This window comes from Berghia stephanieae, chromosome 9, assembly GCF_034508935.2.
Source record: "Berghia stephanieae isolate SIO BIC M18660-M18661 chromosome 9, UCSD_Bste_1.3, whole genome shotgun sequence".
NCBI classification, from domain to species: domain Eukaryota; kingdom Metazoa; phylum Mollusca; class Gastropoda; order Nudibranchia; family Aeolidiidae; genus Berghia; species Berghia stephanieae.
In genome coordinates this window covers 3,761,837-3,787,670 of record NC_088368.1, presented here as the reverse complement: position 1 = coordinate 3,787,670, position 25,834 = coordinate 3,761,837, and the positions used below count along the sequence as shown (strand labels likewise).

Genomic DNA, 25,834 nt, shown 5'->3' with positions numbered 1-25,834 from the left:
TTTTGTTGTGGCTTGAAATTATTTGTTCTATGTTGCGCATACACGAGTAACTTATTTTTATGGTATTCCTGTTGATAATTTTATGTAGCTTGTGGTTTTTTGGAAAGTGTGTATCAATTAGTTTCAGGAACTGCTGTCCTATGTTTGTGCTGACGTTTATGTCGAAAGGTGGGTTGAACCAAGTTATGTGTCGTTTTCTTGTTTTATGTTCTTCACTTGTGTGTTGGGGTTTACATGAGAGGGAGGCGTCTGTGTATACAAATGGTGTGTTGTATCCACTTTTTGTGAGTGCTTCTTTGTAGGGGGTGGCTGCGACGTTGAATATCTCTCTGTTTTCCGAAAGTTTGCTCACCCTCAGTGCAATGTTTTTTGGTATGTTTTCAATGACGGGACGGGGGTGGTTGCTGTTTTTATTAATGTAGCTAATGGTGTTGTTTGGTTTTCTGAACGGTTGGAATGAATTGGATTTTATGTCGAATGTGATGTCGAGGAAGTCAATTGTTTTTTTGTTTGCTTCTATCGTGATTTTTAAATTGTTGTTTTGGAATATTTTACAGATTTGTTTTTTGATGTTTTCGTTCGCTCTTGGTCGTCTGTTGGTTATAGCGAGTCCGTCATCTCTATAGAGGCCGATGTATGTGTGTGTATGTTGTAGTTGTGACAGGATGTAGAGTCCGACCAGTTCGCATGTTTCAGCACCGTCGAACGAACCCATTGTTACGTCGAAATCATTGTGTCGCTTTGTCCACGGTGTGTTGTCGTAGTATAGTGTGCTGTGCTTGGTGTGTTTGATGATGTGTTTTTCCTCTTCTGTGATGTTGGTGTATTTTGCTGCGAATTCCAATGCTTTGTTTAGTAAGTCTGGAGTGATGGAGGGGTAAAAATCGCAAATGTCGAAAGAGATGAAGGTGCAGTTTTCTTTGTTTTGGATATTTTTGAACCATTCAATGACTTCATCGGTGTTTTTCCACTGGTTGAATTTAGTTGCTTCTTTGACGTTTTTATTTATTTTTTCTAATATCTTTTTGCTGATTTTTCCAATTTCAGATTTGTATGGATTTATTAGTCTACATTTAGGATTATTTTTGAAGTCAGGCTTGTGATCTTTTAATGTGATGAACGCTTCTCTTCTTGGTGCTATATCGATTCGATCGCTAAGGTCAAGTCTGTTCGCTATATTCTTATCTTCTTTTGTGATCTCTTCGGTTCTATGTGTTCTGTCTTTCTTATAGTCTTTGTTGATTTGTTTGTGTGTCATTTTATCATATTCCTCAGGTGTCATTTTATAATAGTTGTTGGATTTGTCGGCTGGTATCAGAAGTTGTTTTTCTTTGTTTATTTTCTTCACATCGTTAGTCAGTTGGTTTTGGAAGTTGTTATTTTTGTTTTTGAACTGCACACTTTGAATGAGATCTAAAAGTCCGTCTTCTAATTTTTTTAATTCAGGTATTGGGGGGGTGAATTTGTAGAGTTGAAGCCGTACGTTTTTTTGTGGGTGGTTTCTAAATGTGGGTTCAGAAAAAAGAATGTTCTCCATCGTAGATTCTTGACAAATGTTTCTGTTCTTGCTATTAGTGATTTAATGTAAGATTTTCTGTTGCAGGTAGGGATATATAAAGAACATTGCCCGCTAAACAAACAATGCTTAGAATCAAGTTTAATTTACCAAGCCACAGTCACAGAAACTAAAACAAACAAGCAAGAAAAATATGTAGGACTAACAGAAAATAATTTCAAAACAAGATACAACCTCCACACCTCAACATTTAGAAACACTAACAAAAAAACATCCACAAAACTCAGCGAACATATTTGGAAATTAAAAGACAACAAAATAGACCACAACATTTCATGGAAAATTTTATCTAAAGCAACAGGATACACACCAACATCAAAACAATGTAGCTTATGCCTGGAAGAAAAATATACCATAATCAAACAACCTCATGAAGCCACACTCAACATGAAAAATGAGATCTACGGAAAGTGTCCCCATCGGCGCAAATTCCTCTTAATTAACTTCAAACCGGAACCACTTCAAGAAACAACAACAGTCAACAAAACAACTCAGTCCTGAAGATGGCAAATTAAGCCTGAAACATCGATGTAGACTGCCCCAAACATTGTGGTAAATATTTTAAATAATAATTCGCTCCATTACTACATGTCGAGCACTTTTCGTACCATATTTGTATCAAACACGATTCAATATTATATATATATATATATATATATATATATATATATATATATATATATATATATAAGGCATACGTTTGAAGATGAATAAAGCACTAAAAAGAAAAAAAGGACGAGATTTTACCCACCGAATAGGACAGAGAAGGCATGACGTCACACGTTTCACACATCCGGTTCTATTACTCAAGGTATGTATCCAGTCTTTTGAAAGAGTGGTTTTACATTTCCAATGAGACTGGAACCTGGGTTTTTTTTTTTACATCACACATTTGTTCCCTATTGCTGGTTTGAGACTTTTTGCCGAGATGAGGGTCACCTAAATCGATTGATTTTTGAAGGACGAAATTACAAAAATAAAAACTTGAGCTTTTATATAGCGCAATATCCACTAAACGTGCTCAAACCGCTTTTCAAAGGGGCGATGACCAACAGCATCACGTTAATGGCCAGGTACTCATTTTACACCTGAGTACTGTCATGTGAGAGAATGTGAGTAAAGTGCTTTTTTCCGAGAACGTAACTATGCGCCTAGCGAGGTTTGAATTGGATTCAATAGTCTGGTGTCACGTCGCCCAGCAACGGCGGCCATCGTGGTTCTAAGCAAAGAAAATCGGTAAGTTTTATTCTTCATGCTGGCTAGAACTTTTCATATGTCTTGTGATCAGAATGTGTAAAAGTCAAAACATGATCAGATTAATAATGTTTTTCTCCTCTGGTTACGCTTTTATGCTCGTCGGAGAAATAATTCATAAGGGCGTCCGCCATTTTTCCGATAGTTTAGAGCCACTTACTAAGTTACCATGCGTCATTACGGGGGAAGTGACGTTACGACTGTTGAAGCGTATTCAGGACTTTCCGATCCGAAAAGTGGATGGAGTTCATGCCACAAAACCACATAGCCGCTCAAAACCACACAGCCACACAAAACCACACAGCCACACAAAACCACATAGCCACACAAAACCACATAGCCGCTCAAAACCACACAGCCACACAAAACCACATAGCCGCTTAAAACCACACAGCCACACAAAACCACATAGCCACACAAAACCACATAGTCACACAAAACCACACAGCCACAGAAAACCACATAGCTACACAAAACCACACAGCCACACAAAACCACATAGCCACACAAAACCACACAGCCACACAAAACCACATAGTCACACAAAACCACACAGCCACACAAAACCACATAGCTACACAAAACCACACAGCCACACAAAACCACATAGTCACACAAAACCACACAGCCACACAAAACCACATAGCCACACAAAACCACACAGCCACACAAAACCACATAGCTGCACAAAACCACACAGCCACACAAAACCACACAGCCACACAAAATGAGGTGTAATAACTCAAATCTACTCACCACAAATATGACAGCCTGCAAAATGGAAAAACTGGAACTTCACAAGGAGAACTTTATATTCGTTAGTGGATCGACTTGAAATGACACAAAAGGTAAGGGACTAACGAATATACAGTTCTCCTTGTGATATTAAACCCCATTGACAGATACGCCACAAACAATTCGAACTGCTTCAAAATCCCACAGACAAGAACACAAAACTACAGAAATTCTTTCTTCATTAGAACTATCTTGGAGTGGAATGGGCTGGATGAACTGGTCATCATGGCACCACACCTAAACGATTCCAAGGCCCGACTGACATGGGCCCGCGCCCAATGAGGACGTCGCTGAAATACAACCAGACCATTGGTTTCTTCAGCGCCAACCATACAGATACAGAGGTGTAATAACTAAAATCTACTCACCACAAATATGACAGCCTGCAAAATGGCCTCCACCAAAGGTGCAAGGGGGCCCTCGAACATCTTCTGTATCTGAGGGTTTGTTTTGTACAGGGGCCTCAGGTCAAAGGAGCGAATGAGGGACGGTCTGTTTTTGTTGCCAAACAATGAGAAGGAACAGACGCTACAGGTGAACAGGACGAGGCAGACAAACAGGTGGAAAGGAATTCTGGGAATCCACGATGATGTCATTTTGATCTGATTGGAAGGAGAAAATTTATTATTTTTTTAATGAACTTTGATATAGATAGTTCGAAGATGACGTCACTTAGGTCTTTGTTATTGTTTTTTGCCATCCGCGTTTATGAGTAATGCTCACTGAACTGTATTAACCCGAATATAAACGTTCATGGATACACAAAGTTTTGTGTGTTGGTCCGTTATACTTCCGGATGGTTATGTTATTAGCTTCTTAGCCAAACGCATACTATCTATAGAGTAATATCCACTAAACGTGCTCAAAGCGCTTTACAAACGGTCCCTGACCAACAGCAACACGAAAGATAAAGAACGAGACATGATGCCTGTTAGGCGATAATACAATGTTTTTTTTTCCGACAGAGACAACGCTGTTAACGGTCAGGTACTCATTTTACACCTGAGTACGGTGAGAGAACATGAGTAAAGAGTCTTTACCCAGGACTCAACTATGCGCCGAGCGAGGCTCGAACTCAGGACCTTTCGACCCGAAAGCGAGTTTCATATGCTAGGCTCACATAGCCGCATTTGACAACGAGAGTTAAACTTTGATTTTGATAATTATTACACTCATATTATTTATTATATTTATTATGATTTATTAATAATAAAAATGTATATCTTGATTGCTGGGTTTGTTTGTTTGTTTGTTTTGTTTTTTGTTTTGTTTGGTTTTGTTACTGTGTCTAAGTGCTCTACTCTGGAAAACCCGTATTTAAAAATTTGGCCAGAAAACTCGTCCTTCAAATATCGATCGATTTAAAAGACCCTCATCATGGAAAAAAAACTCTCAAACCTGGGACTTCACAAGGAGAACTGTATATTCGTTAGTGGATCGACTTGAAATGACACAAAAGGTAAGGGACTAACGAATTTACAGTTCTCCTTGTGATTTTAAGCATTCTTGCGACATTGGTCACAGACTGTCCAGATGACCAATGGCACGTGCATGTTGTTCTTAACTAAGTCGTGACATCGCTTAGAGTAATGGATGGTATTTTGCATTGTGTTTTCAAGAAGACACGGATGTCAAAAAAAATAATCTACACACTTCCTGTCCACAGTTAGGGGCTAAAAGGTCATTTTAGCACTTTAAATATTCAAATTGATCGAATTTTTCATTTCTAAAATGGGTTCAAAGGTTTTATCTGAATGTCGACATGGCTCTGAAAGGGAGGCCTGTCGGTTTTACCCATTTCCCAAGTGGAACCACTTTTGGTTGTGAGAATTGACAAGAGGAAGTGACGTCACGACTGTCAAATGTCAATCTAAATCGTGTTTGACATTCTATTTCGGTCAGACATTGTTTTATTAGCGTCGAAAAAAGGACAGAGTCACGTACATCACGAAATTTCTGCCGACGAAATTAATCATTGCACAATATCCAAGCGTCTCATCAATATTGTCAACTATTCTTCCCTAAATATCAAATAAAGAAATTAACCAGTAGATTTTTGAACATATCAAAACACGTGCTCGGGCAAACATGGTTGTTTGTTTATAAACCATAACGTAAAGAGATCGACCTCTCTCTCTCTCTCTCTCTCTCTCTCTCTCTCTCTCTCTCTGAACATTGTTTTTGTTTTTATACCACCAATGGGTGAACGGTTATCTCACGATTTTCTCGATCATATTTTAAACGTTTAAGTTTACACAAGTGTTGTGTGTTGGTTCTATTGATCAAACGGAAGAACAGTGGGTATTTTACTTAACACATACCATCGACAGTAAAACCTGTGTAGTTTGCTGTGTCTACCAATCACTGCCATCGTTTACATGATGACGATTGTCCGAGAGGCGTGGTTATCTACCGGTTAATTCTTCCCTAGGTATCAAATAAAGAAATTAAGGAGCAGGTATCTCCCGGTGTAAGATAAAGAACTGAACAAAGTGTGTATGAAATACAAGAAAAATACCATCCCAAAAAATGCCCATCCAGGTCGACTGATTTTTGGGATGTTATTTTTTTATTCTTCTATTTTTCTTTCTTGCTTTGTCTGACCGTGGCCTTCGTAAAGTTATGGCCTGACACTGACCAAAAAATGACGTCAAAATGCTAGTATTTGGCCACAAAAGAAAACAAATCGTGAGTTGTATTCAATAGTTCAACCAATGAAATAACTTGTTTCCATGAGCTCTACTAACGACAACTCACTAGGCAGTACAAAAACCAAATAATGACGTCAAAATGCCAGTCCTTCTGGGTTTCAGTATCAGGCTATAACTTTACGAAGGTCACGATAGTATCTATATCAATCGACTACAAACGTTTAAGGTTACATACAGTTGTGTGTGTATTGTTACGTTACATCCACCTGACCGATTTTTAAAGTATTGTAACCAAACGGATGGCATCACTTAGATATTATTAATGCTATGCGTTTAGTTAAAAACGCATAACATCCGTCAGCCGTGTATACCAACACACAAAACAATGTGTAACCTTAAACGTTTATAGTATGATTAATACAACTTCATAAAAATGGATTGTTAAAAACAATAACAAAGATCTGAGTAACGTTAATTTCGTTCTATCTATACCTCTACGTGAAGAGTGTACTTTGCAATAGCTCTCCGTCTTAGCCAAAGGACAGTCGTTAATTATTACTGTAATCTAACGTTACGAAGCTGAGTTGTAAAATGTGACCTTAAGGAATTTCGTTTTTCTTTTCCTTGAGCAAGATTATTAACCCTCAGTTCACTCACTTTGGATAACATGGGTGATTCGTTTTGACATCATATTTTCATGGAACGCCTAGGCGACGGTGTCTAAAGATGGAGCACGGATGGTGTCATTTTTTATGGACAAAGTTCGACCTGTATATATTTGCATATCTGATAATTATAAGTATTGAATTGGATTCAGTAGTCTGATGTCACGCCGCCCGGCAACGGTGGCCATCTTGGTTCTAAACAAAGAAAATCATTACTTTTTATTCTTCATGCTGGCTAGAACTTTTCATATGCCTTGTGATCAGAATGTGTAAAAGTCAAAACATGATCAAATTTATGTGGTTTTTTTTCCTCTTGATAAGCTTTTATGCTCACCGGGGAATTATTTCATACGGGCGTCCGCCATTGTTCTGATAGTTTAGAGCCAGTGTTACTAAGTTACCATGCGTCATTAGGAAGGAAGTGACGTTACGACTGTTGAAGAGTATTGTAAGCTTCAATTTATTTGACGAAGACAGATACTGTGGACAAAAAGGAGTTTGTTTATTCACCTTAACAACGCCACTATCACATTAGGTATCCCAAACTACCGCTGTGTGGCAGGCGAATTTGCCGTGATCGATCAAAAAGTGGGGTCTTAATATCTGTCTCTCTCTCTCTTGAATTAAACTTTATTTAATAAAAAAAAGGACAATATTATATTTCAATATCTGCTCTATAAGATGAGCTAAATATTTAAACTATTCAAGCTATGTGAACTTTTTAACAGCTATTCAAAAACGCCCTCATAAAGAGATCCGATTGCAAATTTTCGCTGTGAAAACTGCGTGCCGATCGACCGAAATTCGGGTCTCGTCACAAGATCTGCTCGCGCTAACTAAAAGCTGAACGGACCAACAGCTGTGAAATCAAGTGTGGGAGAATCTCCTTTTAATGCCCTTTCGTGTGGTGTAATTTTTTCGTTTATAAACACAACAAAAATATTATTAAAATTTAACTGAATTTGCTCTATTTTTGAGTGAAAATTTGACTCTCTTAACGGTTAATAAACGGCGAAAAAATTACACCATTAAAATCTGCAGCATTTGAAGGCTATAATATCAAAAATCCAGCATGCTGGCTTGATTCAACAAATAGCGCCATCTTTAAAAGCAAAGCCTCTGTTTCCGCTTTCTCTTTCTTTCTCTCCTACTGTCCGACGCGTGAGTTGATAAACTGCGGTGACCGAGACCGATTGTAAGTTGGAGTAACACAAACGTTTCCAAACATTAAAGCCATCTAGAATAGTCAAACGTATTTCAATTATGGACATGGACTTACTTGAATTATGTGGTAAGTAAATTTTATTGTTTTGTATTTTATTATGATCGGTGTTGGAGTAGATCGAAGCTTTTCTCTATCTTGTCTTATTCATGATACTGTTTGAGTTTGAGTTTGCTCCACTCACTTTTCTGAATTAATGATAATGATAATGTTTGTAACCGCTAGACAACTCGTGTTCATTCATGAAGGCTATTATTATTATTATTATTATCGGAGCCCACCGTTCGCTAAGAATGAACGTGTCATTATCACTGCTACTTCTAGATTCAGATGAGAAATAAAATACTGGTCGTGTCAGTGTCAGTGTCCGTCCTGACTACTAGACTGGTGCTTGTGATTGTGAGTCCTACTAGTACTAGGAAATGGAAAGTATCACACTATTGACATCTAAGTCTAGTTGTTTCTGAAATTTAGATTAAACCAAGCTCATTCATTCAGAAATTATTGATAATCTGAGTGCACATTGTTTGATCTAGACGTCTACTACTAATAATAATAATAATAATCTTAACCGGACGGCCCCATTCTTCATCAGGTGTCATCAATGAGTAGTAGGTATCTACTTGTTTGTTTTTCAATCGTTTTTGTAAGATCCAGTTTCAATTATGCCATGATGGAACTATACTATAGTAACTCAAACTCCAGTTTAAATTTAACTTTTAACCTTTTACTGTATACTACTTGGTAGAAGGCTTGTTTTGATTTGATGCTATGGGATTGACTTGATTATGGTTGCTTGTTTATGATATGTTAGTATAGTATAAGATATTTTAGATTTATATTAAATTCTTGAATCCTGCCTATTTGAATTTGACAGTTGAGTTTTGATAGATAGTGTTGATGGTAATGAGTAATCATTTAGCGCGTTGAGCTTGTTGAAATACGGGGTAAGGCGGTGTATAGAAACTATTTATTATTATTATCACATCTCAAATAAGTTTGAACATTTTAATTCTCCATTTTCAGATGACGAACAAATGAGTCGTCTCAGGGCTTCATTTTTGATGAAGGGGAAAGGTCGTAGACCTGCACTGCCACTTGTGCAAGTGACAAACAAGCTGTTAGTCCAGCTTTATCATCTGCGCTTTGAAGCCAAAACGACAGTGTCTGAGGTAAGGTTTCTATGAATATATGACACATCTGTTTTTTGTTGTCACAGGCCACCATTATATTTTTTTGGATAAATATTGTAGTTACAAGTGACTGAGTGACATAGACAAGTAAAAGTCGTGTTTATGGCTCTCTTTATGATATTTAAGCATGCCTGCAACAGTCAGCAATTAGCAATGGGCAGTGTGCTGTTGGTATAATTAGCACTTGTTGAAAAGGTCTTTACTAGGTTAGACAAGACTAGATGTTTGCTATGGAATACAATTAAATTCTAAACCATTCCCGTGTTTTTCTCTCTAGCAAAGTATGTTCATTTTTTCATACCTAATCCTTATCTTTTTAAAAACTTATTGGATTCTGGTGTATTATCAAGGGTTATCTTTTTGTATAAGATTCTATTTTTGTTTTTTTTTGTTCTAATATACTAATGCATTAGTTATAAGCCCTTCAATATTTTTTGGTTATTTTTTCCCTTCTAGGTGGAACAATGGTTCTCCAAGTTGAGTCCAGACTCAAGTTATCCAGTCAACAGTATCTGGCGGAAAATTTTGAAGGTTGTGAAGGCGGCAAAAGGGAAAGATAAAACATTTCTGAATGCACCTGTGGATCTTCACCACATCAGTGATGCCCTCAATGCCATTGGTGTAAACATGACGTTGGAGAAAAACAATTTTAAAAAGACTGTTGTGTCAAATGAAATTGCTGTGGACCTCGGCAATTTTCTCCTGAAACATGGTTATACTTATGGAGACTTCCATAAATTTCTAGAAAACATATCGCCTTCTCCTGTGATTTGCACGAGAGAGAAGTTACGAGGCATGTATCTCGCTGCAGATACAAAGAAGGGGAAGCTGATAAAAAGTATCAGCAGGGACCCAGCAGCACTTCAGGCATGGCTCAGGAAACCCTTCTTTCCCTGTCATCTGACGGAAATTCAATTAAACTCTCCTCCTGCCACAGCCACAAAGCCACCTCATCATCGCCACCACCACCACCACCCCCACTGTCGTCTACTGTTGACTGGCCAGCACTGAGTCCTCAGCCAACCGTTTTATTTCCTTCATCTGTACTGCCATCATCAAGTCAACCTTCTACTTCTACTAAGATTCTCAGCTCACCACCACCGTCGTCTACTGTTGACTGGCCAGCACTGAGTCCTCAGCCAACCGTTTTATTTCCTTCATCTGTACTACCATCATCAAGTCAACCTTCTACTTCTACTAAGATTCTCAGCTCACCACCACCGTCGTCTACTGTTGACTGGCCAGCACTGAGTCCTCAGCCAACCGTTTTATTTCCTTCATCTGTACTACCATCATCAAGTCAACCTTCTACTTCTACTAAGATTCTCAGCTCACCACCACCAACACCATCGTCCTGCATTTCTATTGTATCTGGTTCTACCCCTCATCCTTCCACGAATATTAATTCTCGGAATGTGTCCACTTCTACTAAGATTCTCAGCTCACCACCACCAACACCATCGTCCTGCATTTCTATTGTATCTGGTTCTACCCCTCATCCCTCCGTGAATATTAATTCTCAGAATGTGTCCACACCTGATTCATGTTCAGCACCACTACCATCATCGTCATTCACTTTTGGATCTGGTTCTACCCCTCTACCCTCTACATCTGTTGCTACTCAGAATCCAGCCAAACCTGAATGTACCCCTGCACCTATCACTTCTGTTTTATTGCCAGAATCTTTTTCAGAGTCCCACATCCCACTTCCTTCCACAATTGTTAATGTTGACCATGCTAAAAAATTATCAAAGTCTGTCTCTTCTAAAAAATTGTTTTCATCTAAAAAGTCTAAAGTCGTTTCATCAGAATGTAGTATTTTAAAGAGAGAAATTTTTAATTTAAAATTAAAGAACAAAACTTTGTCACAGGATCTTGTTAAATTTAAAAAATCCAAAACTTATAAGAACAATTGTTCCCTGAGGAAAATTAATTCAGATTTAACAACAAAAATTGCGGACTTGGAAATGAAAAATTCTGTCCTTAAAAAAGAATGTGATGATTTACAGAAAGTCAAGTTGTCTTTACAAAAAAATTTGTCTAAGTCAAAGAAAAGATGTTTGTTGTTGAATGAAAAGTCTGAGTCTCTGCATTACACATTAAACATGGTTAACAATCTTGATAAAGATGACAGTAAATTCAAATTGAAATGTGACAAATATAATAAATTTAAAAATTCTGTCCGTATTGCATATATGGCTCTCCAAGGGGAAGCGAATGTGTCTGCAACTAATTGCTCAAAAGTTGTACAAATAGTTGCCAAACATTTGTTTGGACATTCGTTTTCTCTTGAAGAATTACCTTCCTCTTCTACTGCTCTAAATATAATGTTTGAAGGCAATCATGTAGCAAAATGTCAAATTGTTGATGAAATTAAAAATACTGATTGTTTTACTTTTGCATCAGATGGTACTTCAAGACAAAAGAAACATTACATGGAAAAACATATTGTTCTTAGTAGTGGAAAAGCAATTAACTTGGGTTTTCAGACTATAGCCTCAGATGATGCAAATAGTATGTTAGAACAAATAATTAAAGTTTTTGATGATTTAATTCAAATTAATAGTGACCTAAAGGAAGAAGAAAGAGATGAGCTTTTAAAAGAAATTGTTTATAAAATGAATTCTGTTATGTCCGATAGAGCGGCAAATATGAAACTTTTAAATAAAAAAATTCATGAATGGCGTAAGAGTGTTTTGCATGATGAGGATATATGTACACATTTTTTGTATTGTAACGCTCATTTTTTGCTTGGTTTATCTAAAGCTGTTGAGAGTGCTGTGTTAGAATTTGAGAGGGATGTAATTAAAGAGGGGGGTTCACTTGGGAGGGACAGTCAGCAAAAGTTTAATCATTTTCAGTCTAGTATTGGTAAAGAAAGTGCAGCCTTACGTGCTATAAGACTAACTGCAGAAGTATTGGGACCTCGGGGGGATGAGAAAAATGGGGCAAGGGAAGAATGGCTAAATTATTGTGAAGTTAATAATATTAAGTCTCAGTTTTGCAGTTTTAGAAGTAATCGTTTCAATAATATATTTGAAAATGCTCATGCTCTTTTGTACCATCATAAACATGTTCTTGATTTTTTAGAAAATGAAGTTTCAGGTGACAATTTAAAGCTTCAAAGTATTGTTGCAGATTTGAGGGATAGTAGGGTAATTTCTTTAGTTGCTGCTATTTCACTGTTTAATCTGACTATCACTGGGCCATACTGGGAGTTGATGAAAAGTAAAATTCCTTATGGGTCATTCTCCTCTTATGTCAAAAAGATTGATGTTATTTTTGAGAAATTTATGTCCATGATTTCATTTGATGAACATGAATTTGTTTCCGTGTTTGATGATTTTTGTTTTGATGACATGTGTACTTTAGATTTTGTGAAGCATGAATGCCAAATTGATTTAGTGTTGTCGGCTTTTAAAGATTTTGTACGGAATTGTATATTGGTTTTAAGGAGGCAATTACATGACTTTCTTGACGGTGGTGTGTATGGTGGTGATATTGCTGTTGATGTTAGGAATATTTTAGATAGATGTCCATTGACCAATTTGACTGGGGAAAGGTTATTTGGGGATTTAGATTATGATCTCAATAAACGAAAAAGGGCCTCCTTGCATTTACGCTCCACACTTAATATGTGGAAGCATAATAAGACAGTTTCTTGGTTTTGTGCATTAAGCGAATTTAAACAAAATGAAATTTTAGAGGAAGCTAAAAGGAATTCTGAAAACCTGCAGTCTATTAGTAAGGAAGATGAAGCTAATGTACGTGTAAAAGTTAAGGAAAAGATGAGTGAAAATAAAAGAAAAAGATATGATAAAATAATAAAAGATAGGCAACAGAAATCTGATATATTAGATGCTGTAATTTCAGATGGTGGGATATGTAAAACTAAAGATCAGTTAGATAGACTTCTGAATATTGGCACAGCTGAAAGTTTAAGAAATCAAATAAGATATAGAAAGGTATTTTTGGGTGTAAAGAATTTAAAGATAACGGGGACCATTAGCACTCTTTATGATTCTTTGTTAAGGTTGATTAATGATGATGAAGCAGATGCATCTTTTTTGTCAACTGCTGTCAAACGAAGTAGGGTTTCAGATGTTGATTAAATAACACTATGAGATTAAATTCAAGCTTCAGTTTAATTACAAAAACAGATAGAATGGACGTTTCAGGTTTCTCATTTGTCAACAAACAGGATGAACCAAACACTATAGATGATGAATGAGATGATGTGGTAGTGCCGTTAAGTTGAATGTGTTTGTTGGTAAAGGGGAAACACGAAACATCCATTCTTCTATCTGTTTTTATAATTAAATTGAAGCTTACATTCAATTTCACATTGTTGTTTATCGCTTCGAGTAGCAACATTTACATTATATTGATTCATGAAATTATGTATCTATTTCCATCACTTTACATTTGATCAGTGACATGCTTTGTTTAAACCATTGTTGTTTCTCATAATTATGTACCTATCATGTAGCTTTTCTGATTATTACATTTGTTTTATTTACTCACCATGTTTAGCGTCAAGCAAGACGGCTTTCTCTATTATTTCAACATTTTTAACACGTCTGAGTGTACTTAAACACTTTAATATGTTTTTTTTACCTGGAAGTTCATATTCATACAGGGAGTCCAATATAATATCTATTTCTATTTAAACATTTTATAAATGCATTTAAAATGTGTATAGTGGAGAGCCAATGATAACCCTTATACTCATACTGATGTTGGGCTATTCGACCATAAGAGCAATATTATAGTCCGTGTTTAAATTAATCTTTATAATTTATAGGCTATGTGGATATGATCAGCTTCCAGAGTCCGCGTATGTATAATCTGTTATTCGATATTATATTGGACTCCCTGTGTGAATACGAACTTCCGGGTAAAAAAAACATATTAAAGTGTTTAAGTACACTCAGGCGTGTTAAAAATGTTGAAATAATAGAAAGCCATCTTGCTTGCTCGCAACATGATGAGTAACAAGAGCGCTAAGATAGGTTTGCCGGCGTCTGTGCATTTATATGCATTAAAGCGTGTCCTTATACCGTTGCCTTAGATATATAAACTAATATGTGTTAGGGCAGGGCGTTGAATTTTAGGCTGATTGTCTCAGAATATGTACGTATGGATAGGTATAAATTTTTCATGTTCATGGGTTGCATTGGATATTGTATGCTTTTGTGTACTGACTTTTTTGTCTAATTTTTTTATTTATTTATTTTATTTGATCGACTGTGCACCACCAGTAGGTGCAGCATTAACTTCCATTATTGTGTTTGATCGTGGTATGAATTTTTGACTTTTCCCCCCTTTTTGACATATATTTCTGTTGATTTTCGAGAGTTTAAATCTTGATTTCTTTTCATAACTCTGTTTTTGTCATTCTTATTGTGAAAAGGACGTAAAATTTGGATTCCCCATCCCTCAAATCATTTGTATGTGAAGTTTCATAGCCATATCTCATCATTTAAATTTTTTTGTAGCGGAAACACTGTTTTTTTCAAAATGTCTTCCTTTGGCGATTTCGGCCTTTTTTCGAATTTTGAGACGTAAAATCTCAGTAATTATTGCCTCTATCTCTCTGAAAAAAATTGGGCTTACTGTATGGTGCCAGTTCTAAGGCTCAGATAAGTTTCATGCCTTAATTTAGATTACTGACGAGTCTGCAAAGTGCCGAAGATGGTACATCTGGCGATTTCGGTGAAATTATTTTTACGCGCGTCATGTTTTTTCTTGATTTTGATGCTGTATAGCAACTGAATTATTACTAGGTGAATATTTGTTTGAGTACTTTTCTTATTCTCTATGTCCATGGCTTGCGATTGCTTGCAAATTATTCAATTTTGTTATTATTTTGTTTGTTTTGATGCACCTTAAACTTGCTGTTTGGTAGCATGTTCTGTTGGTGTACGAAAATTACAAGTTATTAAATAAATAAAAAATTCGTAACTTTTTTATTTGTTGTCCGATTTTAATCATTTAAAGACTGTTGTTCATGGTTTGACAATCTGTATTTGTTCAATTCAAAATAACAGCAGTTTTCTGCAGTTGAAATTTTAGTTTGGGATACCTAATCACATTATCCCATTCGTCTGCAGTGTTTCATTCATCGTGGTTTTTTTATAAAGGGGAAATCCGAAACGTCCACATTATATTTTTTCGTCTAATAAATTGAAGCTTACAATTCAATACTTATCGTTATATTTTTTCTTCGGGATTCAAGCAGCAACATTTTCATAGGTCTGATAACCGGACACTATAACAGGCTGGATTTAACATTGTTGTAATGGACAACATTTTGCATCGGCTTGAGAATGTCTCCATAACACTCATGAGGCCATCACAATTTGGGTTATCAGACCTGCAAAAGATTACACGTCGACTATGGATGTAAAGTTTTCGTGCGGCTATGTGGTCTAGTGGTATGACACTCGCTTTCGGATCGGAAGGTCCTGGGTTCGAGCCTCGCTCGGCGCATAGTTGAGTCCTTGGAGAAGGCTCTTTACTCACATTCTCTCACTGTACTCAGGTGTAAAATGAGTACCTGGCCGTTAACAGCGTTGTCTCTGTCCTAAACATGTGTAATATCGCCTGACAGGCGTCATGTCTCGTCCTACATGTTAAATGTTGCTTTTGGCCAGGGACCCCTTGTAAAGCGCTTTGAGCACGTTTAGTGGATATTGCGCTATATAAAAGCTCAAGTTAAAGTTCTACCTTTTTTTTTACTTACCTCGACAAGCTATGTAGGTGATGGAGACACAAATCAAGGTGTATGTACAACCAAATGTCCCTATAGTCCTCTTGGATCAAGTAACACAAAAGTAATGTATTCTGTCTGTTGTTGTTTTGAGTGACGCCTGTGAGTCTCCTATAAGTTGGTTTCACCCATTAAAACATTTGCGTCTTTGGGCTACATAACATTCGATGGTGCGCATCGGTGCGTGGTTAACTCGGAATACAAATCCAACTAATTACGTCCGTGTACAAAATCGGGAAATCGGTCAAAGTTGGATAAACGTGTTTCCCGGTTCACCGGAATTCTATCTATTTTTCGAATTTTCATATGTTTAGCTAAGTACCGACGTGTACTTACTTGCAGGTCTGATAACCCAATTCCTTATGGGCTCATTGCTGTAATGGAAATATAAAAAAATGACGGGAAAGATTGTCCATTACAACAATGTTAAACTAGGCCCATAAGAGGGTTCGAATGCTAGACCTGCATATATGCATACGTCGGTAGGTACACTATATTAATTATTGAGGGATAGACGAATTATTTTAAGTTATGTAGTGAAGAAAATTAATAAAACTGACATTTAAAAACGTAATGAAGAGAATCGAACAAATATAATAATACAAAATTGTCCGTTTTCTACGTAACTGAACTGAAATCGACTATCTAATAATGTGACCCTTCTGTTCGCCACAGTATTATATCGAGGTAATATAGATACAGAAAACTTGTTTTCTTATTGATTACTATGAACCTTGGACAACGTTTTGGAGTGTGGTCGTGGAGAATAGGGCAAAAAAAGTTGTGACGTCACACCTTCCCTTTCCCCGGTTCAAAACTCATTGGAAGTGTGTAACAATGTATAAACATTGAATTGGTTACGTATTGAACCATAAGGTGGCATCAATATTTTACTTGCAGGATGAATAGACATATTCTTTGGATTGCTGGGCGGTGACAGACGGCCTTTATCAAAGATATTGAACAAGTGTGTATGAAAGATGCCAGACAAAGCAAGAAAGAAAAATACAAAAAATAAAAACCATCACAAAAAAATCAGTCGACTCGACTGATGTTTCGGGATGTTTTTTTTTCTTGAATTTTTGTTTCTTGCTTTGTCTGGCATCTTTCATACACACTTGTTCAAATCATTATGTTACACCGGTGCCTGCTCCTTAATTTCTTAATTGGTCTCTAGACTATGTACCATCATCAATGGTCATCTACAAACGAAGAAAGATTTCCCAATTATCCGGAAACCATTTCCCAGTTAAAAGTAACGTCAATTTGACATCCGGTTTTTGCGTATCGTGCACCCACCATAAAAAGCGTTAATGTCCGTGTACAAAAATAGATTGTGCGTCATTCTTAGAGGTCAGATGAACGGAAATGAACTACACGTGAACTTATTCAAACCCGATCTTCGTGATGAACAAATTCAACAAGCAATGATAAAGGGAAATAAATCTCGCCAAGTGACGTCTTTGTTTTCAATTTCGTGGCTTTAAAAAACTTGAGTATTTGTATAATGCGACGTGCACATATATATTGATTACCGAACGCAATTATGGGCTTGATTTAACATTGTTGTAATGGACAAAATTTTGGGTTGATTTGAGAGTATTTAGAAAACAGTATGGGCTGCCTGAAGCCGGTGATGGTGAAAAAACTAACGAAAGAGTAAAAATGGAGAGGCTTTGTATGGGAACAATACAGACAATGGACGTTTCGGGTACAAACCCTTCGTCAGCACAACAATACACAAATAAACGTGGAAAACAAATAAAATATAATGAAAAATAACTTGTATCGTCTGTACTCAATGGTGGCTGCAGTGTACCCGAAACGTCCATTGTCTGTTTTGTTCCCATACGAAGCCTCTCCATTTTCACTCTTTCGTTAGTATTTTAAGAGCATTTCCATCTTTTGTTTCCATCTCTTTCGTTATGGTCCATGTTTCACAGGCATACGGGAATGTGGCCGCACGTATCATTTAGCCACACACCTTTTGTGTCTGTCCATATTTTGATGCCTGTGACGGTTTTTCTCATTTTTATAAAGTTTGTTTTGGCAATGCCGATCCTTCTGTTGACCTCTGAAATAGATCTGCCATCGTCTGGGATGGACTGGACCAGGTATTGTATAAACGAGCAGAAGAAGAAATCGTTCACTTTTCTGAATTAAAAAAATCACCCCAAATACCGGAGCATACTCCATGTCTCAATCATTTCTATGTTACATGTTTGTGTTAAGAATATTGGCTATTAAGCTTAAACGCTGGCCAACTATCATTACGGCGTTTATGTGTGTTGAACCCGTGACCTCAAGAAGTCGGGGAGAGAAGGCTCTAGTTAGACTAAGGTTTGAAGAGACTTTTTTATTTTTTTTTATTTGGGGGGGGGGGGGTGTCGTGGATAGCTCACACGGTAGAGTCACGATCTCCCCGGCCAGGCGGAGTTGTCGTACCAGTAAGGTCGTGGGTTCGAGTCCCCATCGCCGCCGCGAACTTTTTATTCTCTGTTGTCTTCAGGCACTTTCCTATTGACTTCATTTCTTGTTATTATGTAAGCCTTTACTTGTTCTGCTTTCCGTCGACTGTTATGGTGGCGTAGCTTCTTCTTCTGCTCGTTTTCTGTTGTTTTTTTTTCGGTATATTTATATTTAATCCATAATTATTACTGATGCCGTTGATTGTTGTCCATCAGTTTTTTATTCAGGTTTTCTTGGCTTGTTGCCAATAGTACTGTATTGTCTGTATATCTCATGTTATTTGTGTTTCTTCTATTTACAATAAAACTTTGCATCTTCTCTATTTCTCTGAATTTGAATTCAACCTATAGATAGTATGCGCTTGTCTTAGAAGCTCATAACATTGCCATCCGGAAGTATAACGGACCAACACACAAAACTGTGTGTATCCATGAACGTTTATAGTCGGGTTAATACAGTTCAGTGAGCGTTTATGAGAAATGCTCACTGAACTGTATTAACCCGACTATAAACGTTCATGGATACACACAGTTTTGTGTTGGTCCGTTATACTTCCGGATGGCAATGTTATGAGCTTCTTAGCCAAGCGCATACTATCTATACAAATTTTAGTGATAACTAGTCATTAAAACAGCTATCTAAAAACATTTCTTTAAACTCTATCGTATTAGGAGCCGGTGATTTCCATTCCAGAAGGTTTTTATGGCGACAGTATGATTATCATTCTTAATTTCATGAATCAAAATCATTCCACATAAAAGAAATTAGGCCCTTTCGTGCTTCATCATTAGATACCGTCACCTAAGAGTTCCATGAAATCAACGTCCGATGTCAAGTGGAATCACCCATGTTGTCCAAAGTGGGATAACTAGAGGTTAATAATCTTGCCAAAAGAAAAAAATAGTGTCTGAAGCCGGGCTCGAGCCCCGGACCCTCTGGGTCACACTGCTTGTCTTGCCTTAATCACTCAACCACCTCCCCCCCCCCCCAACTCCTCTTGTGTCTTATGTTTTAATATTTCAAAAATCCGTTTTTTTAAAATAAGTTTAAGTAGAAATAATCAATAATAATATCTGGCACAAATATTTACATAAGCCATTTCTGGCTGGAATCTTTCACATGTTTGTTTTCTAGATTCTTAAACTTTTAAAAATTTTGTCATTTTTGCACTACATCTGTACGAGTATTAAGTTCAATTTCGTGCAACTCACAACATTTCCACCCGGAAGTATAACGGACCAACACACAAAACTATGTGTAACCTTGAACGTTTATAATATGGTTAATACAGTTTAGTGAGAATTACTCATAAACATGGATGGCATAACAAAACGACAATAATTAAGACCTGACTGACGTCAATTTTGTTCTCTATACAGAAAGTTACATCCGGTTTGTGTTCGACGTCATTTCCGGATTTTACATTCCATAAAATCAAACACAGGAAATCATCTGCTTGTGCAACAGTTTTCATTCATTACAGTATCAACCATTATATATATATGTCGTAAGGTCCTGTTCAATCTCAAACCGGAAGTTGCCAGAGTGCATCCTTTGAGATTAATGCTATGCCTTTAGGTTTAACACTCACCTGTTATGCCTTCCAAATTAAAATGATAATCTATCAAGAACAGGGGAGTCTACTAAACAATACGTTAAACTAATATGTCTGTAATTTCTAGGTTCGTTTCTACTGTCCTTGATAAATGATGGCTATGTGGACAACGTTTCAGTCCTCTAGAATTTTGCACAGTGATAGGAATTTGTAAAATAAGATAGGAAGTTGGTATGCGCTTGGCTAAGAAGCTCACAACGTTGCCATCCGGAAGTATAACGGACCAACACACAAAACTATGTGTAACCTAGAACGTTTATAGTCTGGTAAATACATTTCAGTGAGCATTACTCATAAACGCGGATGGCAAAAAACAATAACAAAGACCTGAGTGACGTCATCTTCGAACTATCTAAACTATCTATAATATGTTTACAGATTGAGAGAATTTAGTCAGAAGTATTCACTACACATCAGACAGACAGCCTGAGAAAAGTAACAAAGAGCGAAGTGACGTCAACTTAGTTCAGTGAAAAGAATTTAATTTCCGCTCACCGTCGGGAGTTTCTAAAAATAACTTTTAATCAAATTTGAATCGTGTACGAAGAATGTGGATGACGTCACAAAACGGTTTTAATTGCAGTGTTCAGACAGCCAGAAATACAATTCATATAAATGGCCAGTGGTCATTTGCCAGGAATATCAATGACCAATGCCAGAATGGACTTTGTCAGAGGCTAGACTTTCCCATCTTTTCGGCGGATGCCTTTCGGATGTAAGGTACACATTTTATTTTAGTAGATTGTTGTAGTTATAGTATGGTTACGTCATATAATAAAATATGTTGATGATGCTATTATTATTATTGTTATTATTATTATTATTATTATTATTATTATTATATTATTTATTATTATTATTTATTATTATTATTGTTGTTTGTTGTTGTTGTTGTATTATTATTGTTATTATTATTATTATTATTATTATTATTATTATTATTATTATTATTATTTATTATATCATTATTATTATTGCTATTATTATTATTATAATAATTATAATTATCATTGTTTTTTTTGTTTTTTTTTTATCATCATCATCATCATCATCATCATCATCATCATCATCATCATCATCATCATCATCATCATCACCAACATTATTATTGTCCTCGGAAACAGCCAATAGTATAACGTAAAAATTGTCAAACTTTCTCGCAAGTCTCGTTCAGACTTCCGATAAGTTGTGAGAGTTGAGATTTTAGTTTTGAAGAATTGGATTCAGTAGTTTGATGTCACGCCACTCGGCAACGGCGGCCATCTTGGTTCTAAACAAAGAAAATCATTACTTTTTATTCTTCATGCTGGCTAGAACTTTTCATATGCCTTGTGATCAGAAGGTGCAAAAGTCAAAATATGATCAAATGTATGGGGGTTTTTTTCTCTGGATACAGTTTTATGCTCGCCAGAGAAATATTTCATACGGCGTCCGCCATTGTTCCGATAGTTTAGAGCCAGTGTTACTAAGTTACCGTGCGTCATTAGGAAGGAAGTGACGTTACGACTGTTGAAGAGTATTGACTTTATATTTAGACTAGAAAATAAGATACCATCACTCTGACACCAGATGATCAATGAGACAAGGTATGTGTCCAGTTCTCAGAAAGATGATTTTACACTTCCAATGAAATAGGAACCAGTTTATAACGTCACACTTTTCTTCCCAATTTTCTCCACAGAGTCTCTTCCATCCAAGTACCAGAACTTCCAAACACGATTCCATCAAATCCAAAATGCCCGCAGGAAGGAGATGGATGTTATTCGTTGCCATGGAGATCACCATGATTTCGCTTCACGCTGCCTGCCATAATTGTAACAACAACGTTGGAAAAGGCATGGGTAAATGTTATTATATTAGGGAAAAAAAAGTGTGATCTCACAAAAACTGGTTCCAATCTTATTAGAAGTGTAAAACCACTCTTCTTCAGAACTGAATATGCTGAACTTCAATAAAGATCATCCATCTGCCTATACATCCTGCTATTAAAATGATTCAGTATGTTACATATTCAGTATAAGTCCTCAGATGGACTGGTTTTATAAACACTTCCAATGAGTTTGAAACCGGAAGAGTAGAAGGTGTGACGTCACGATTTCTCCGCCATATTGATAAATCGAAACTATGCTTAAACATGTCTATGGAGTTTGTAACCGGAATAGTAGAAGGTGTGACGTCAGGATTTTTACGCTATATTGATAAATCTAAATATGTCCATATGCTGATTGAGATCAAGACTACCATCATGGGACAAAGGGTCTCATATAGATATTTGGGTCAAAGTGAGGTCTTTACACTGTCAGATTTTTGAGCCGAACTCCCATCTTTGCCATCTGGATTAAAGGACTCTAAATCAATAAATAAATGCTGTATCTAAAAATAGAAGATAATATAAGACTTGATAGATTGATTTAAAGGTATAGGAGTAAGCTGGTTGTTTTGTTTTTGTTTTAACTTTTTTTTTATTTTTTGGGGCGGGGGGGGGGGGGTCTTGGGTTGTCTTGTTTGTCTGTTTGTATGTTTTTTTTTTGTTTTGTTTTGTTGGAGTTTTTTTTTTTTTTTTTTAAATTTCTTTTATTGATTTTTTCTTTTGTTTCTGTTTTGTTTATTTTTTCGTTCTTTTTTTGTTTTTTGTTTTTTGGCCGGGGGGGGGGGGTTGGCTCTCCTGTAAAATATGTTGTTCTTTTTTCTGACTATAGGAGAACTCGCAATAATTGCAGAGAAATAAAGTCTATTAAGAACAGGATGTCATCAATTATACTTATTATACTACTGTATTGTGGACATTAACATAGATCGAGAGGAATCTTATGAGCCATCAAATATCAAAATAGCTCCGGCAATAAAGTCTGTAGATGCGCGCAAATGAATCTGGCAACAGGGGGCGGTCAGATAGCGATTCCCAACATCAAATGACCGATCATAATGCCCTTGTGAACGTAGACACCGTTTCTCTGTACTCCCACGAGTGAGAGTGGTTCCGTAGACGTATACGTAGACAGGCTGTTTATATACTTTTATAGAGAAGTTGACGTCATTCAGGTCTTTGTAACTGCTTTTTGCCATCCATGTTTATGAGTAATTCTTATTAAACTCTATTAACCAGACTATAAACGTTCATGGTTACACATCATTTTTGACTTGGTCCGCCATATTTTCGGATGGCAATGTTGTGAGCTTCTTAGCCAAGCGCATAATATCTAGAATGAGAATTTTAGTTTTTCTTATAATAAAATATGCAATGTATGAAGACAATGTCAAAAAATGCTGTAATTTTAGATTTAAAATTTAAAATTAAATTTTGTAAATGATTTAAAGAATGCTAGTCAAATTGATAAATGAGACAAATTTAGATAAAGATTATTATATTTCTTTAAATATGGATATAATTTTAAATATTAAATCACAGTACTTTTTATATTTCAAGGCTTACATTTTTCAAAGAAATAAGCGAGGTAACTCTTTATGTGATGGTGACATTGGTGACTGGTTGAGTGAAATGAATGGAGATATCGCAGTATTTATGAAGAAATAAATTTTCTTACGGACAGGCACTCATCTGGCATTGTGGAAATTAACATAGATCGAAACGAATATTTTTGAATCACGGGTAATAGAATTATCCTCAATTCAATAAAGGTTTGCAATTTATTCGTATATTAATCTGTAAAAAAATAGTTTTATCAGTTTTTAGATTTGCCGATAATTCTGTACTCGAGTATAAAGATTTAACATTGGCATTACGGAACAATGTTGACTACAACCAATTTTTTTTTTAAAGAATAGATAGATTATTACTTGATAGTTTCAATAGAGGTTTAAAATGACGTCATCCCATTTTGTTGCTGCTGTGCTAGAATTGTGGAGAATCGATTACACTCGCAATGAAAGTTAATGGGCAAATTAAGGACTGTTAGAATTCATTTGAGCCCACGGGTAATCGATTTAAGCTTAACTCACTCAATCCAAGGGATTTTTTGCTACTTTTCAACATTGGAAAAAATGTATTAAAATGAGCATGTACATAGATATTTTTATTCAACTATCATTAACTTGTAAAAATTAAGAACATTAGCTTTGTTACTACGCCTATGATTTGTCTCAGAAGAATGTAATAAATAGGCACGGGGTACAAGTAACCCCGGGTATTTTTACGGATATAATCGGTGTTAGGGTTGAGTGAGTTAAATTTTAAAAGATTTGCAAATTACTCTTATATCAATCAGTCTTTAAAAAATAGTTTTATGTTTTTTAGATTTGCCAGTAATTCTGTGATCGATGAAGACATTTATCATTGGCTGTATGGAACCCTATAGTTTAAAAATAGATTTGTGACCCTTTATCTTAAGACAACAAAATAGATGTAATGGATTTCAATGCCGAAGAATAAAATCTCACTTTTTAACTCTAGAATTATCATCCAATATCTAAATACTAACATTCTGAGACGATTGTCACACATGATGGTATGATTTATTCATGCATTCATTTTATTTTTCATTCAAGACCTAGAATTGACGAAGGTTGATGCCAATTCATCACGAACAAGTTCCCACGTAGACTCAGACGGCTCCAATAGTTTTTCAACGGGTGCTCCAGGAAAAGATGCGCAGACGGTACAGCCGTCTGGGGATTTGTCTGGAGATGACACTCTTGAGGCAAAGCCTGGACAAGACACACAACGGAGGGATTATGACGAAGTTGAAGCAGATAATGTGTCGAGGAGAGATTTGCCTGAAGATGACGTCCTTGAGGGAGAGTCTGGAAAGAACACCAAGAGAACGGATTATGACCTTGACCTTGACACAGATACGTTATGGACCGATTTGCAAAAGTCATGCTTTGCCGATCATGCTTTCTTGGTACAGAAACAATGTGAAAGTATTTTATTCAGCTGTCGAAACGGATGTGGGCTGGATCATGATAAAGGTAAGTAACTCAAAGATGTTTTGTTTTCTTCTCCTTCTTCCTCCTCCTCCTCCTCCTCCTCCTCCTCCTCCTCCTCCTCTTCTTCTTCTTCTTCTTCTTCTTCTTCTTCTTCTTCTTCTTCTTCTTCTTCTTCTTCTTTATATAATTATTTCGCATTTTTACTTTCAAATAATGTAAATATTAATTTATTAATTTATTTGTTTTGCAATCTTTTCAATTTTCAATTTATAGTGACAGTTTTAACTATTTTACAGTGTTGAAATTATTCATATTATAAAGCGCGCTCTGGTTATAGAGCTGCTCCTTTTTTAAATATACATCCTATTTCCATTGTATTTTTATCTTATTGTGTAAATTATAACACGTCTGTACAAAAAATATTCCTTTTTGGGATGCAATAAAGTATTATTATTATCATTATTATTATTATTATTATTATTATTATTATTATTATTATTATTATTATTATTATTATTATTATTATTTATTATTATTATATTATTATTATCATTATTATTAGTAGTAGTAGTAGTAGTAGTAGTAGTAGTAGTAGTAGTAGTAGTAGTAGTAGTAGTAGTAGTAGTAGTAGTAGTAGTAGTAGTAGTAGTAGTATTGGGCACGATAAAAATAACTCGTTTAATGAATACAAAGAGATGAAAGAATCGTATAATGTCATCCTCTCCACTCTCCCTT

General features: G+C 36.0%; 2 protein-coding genes and 1 long non-coding RNA gene across 4 annotated transcripts in view; 2 read left to right on the top strand and 1 right to left on the bottom strand.

Annotated features, from left to right (window-relative positions):
• The window catches only part of LOC144979520 (uncharacterized), a 17,371-nt gene extending 1,127 nt beyond the window's left edge, over window positions 1-16,244 (bottom strand). Inside the window, exons 1-2 of the long non-coding RNA XR_013646722.1 lie at window positions 16,102-16,244; window positions 3,994-4,227 (exon numbers count right to left, since the gene is read on the bottom strand). This is a non-coding gene — a long non-coding RNA (uncharacterized LOC144979520). The remainder of the gene's footprint in view (window positions 1-3,993; window positions 4,228-16,101) is intronic.
• The window catches only part of LOC144979515 (uncharacterized), a 144,740-nt gene continuing 126,691 nt past the window's right edge, over window positions 7,786-25,834 (top strand). Inside the window, exons 1-3 of one of the 2 annotated variants that reach the window (XR_013646721.1) lie at window positions 7,786-8,232; window positions 9,190-9,335; window positions 9,813-15,267. Coding sequence is in view for 1 of the 2 variants with exons in the window: in XM_078926211.1 (XP_078782337.1) it covers window positions 10,226-13,468 (3,243 nt within the window). In the remaining variant the exon portion in view is untranslated. Of the gene's footprint in view, window positions 8,233-9,189; window positions 9,336-9,812; window positions 15,327-25,834 lie in introns of those variants that run through there. The other variant, XM_078926211.1, reaches the window with a different exon arrangement.
• On the top strand, window positions 17,442-25,149 carry LOC144980170 (uncharacterized). Its single transcript, XM_078927744.1, has 3 exons — window positions 17,442-17,582; window positions 21,894-22,053; window positions 24,719-25,149. Exons 1-3 carry the CDS (start codon window positions 17,442-17,444, stop codon window positions 25,147-25,149), a joined length of 732 nt encoding a protein of 243 aa, XP_078783870.1.

Bases quoted from the DNA above. Each gene is read 5' to 3' on its own strand.
- LOC144980170 (XM_078927744.1), top strand. From the start codon at position 17,442: ATGTCCGTGTACAAAAATAGATTGTGCGTCATTCTTAGAGGTCAGATG. The intron at 17,583-21,893 runs GTGACGTCTTTG...TTTTCTCCACAG, and splicing joins AGGGAAATAAATCTCGCCAA to AGTCTCTTCCATCCAAGTAC. The intron at 22,054-24,718 runs GTAAATGTTATT...TTTTCATTCAAG, and splicing joins CAACGTTGGAAAAGGCATGG to ACCTAGAATTGACGAAGGTT.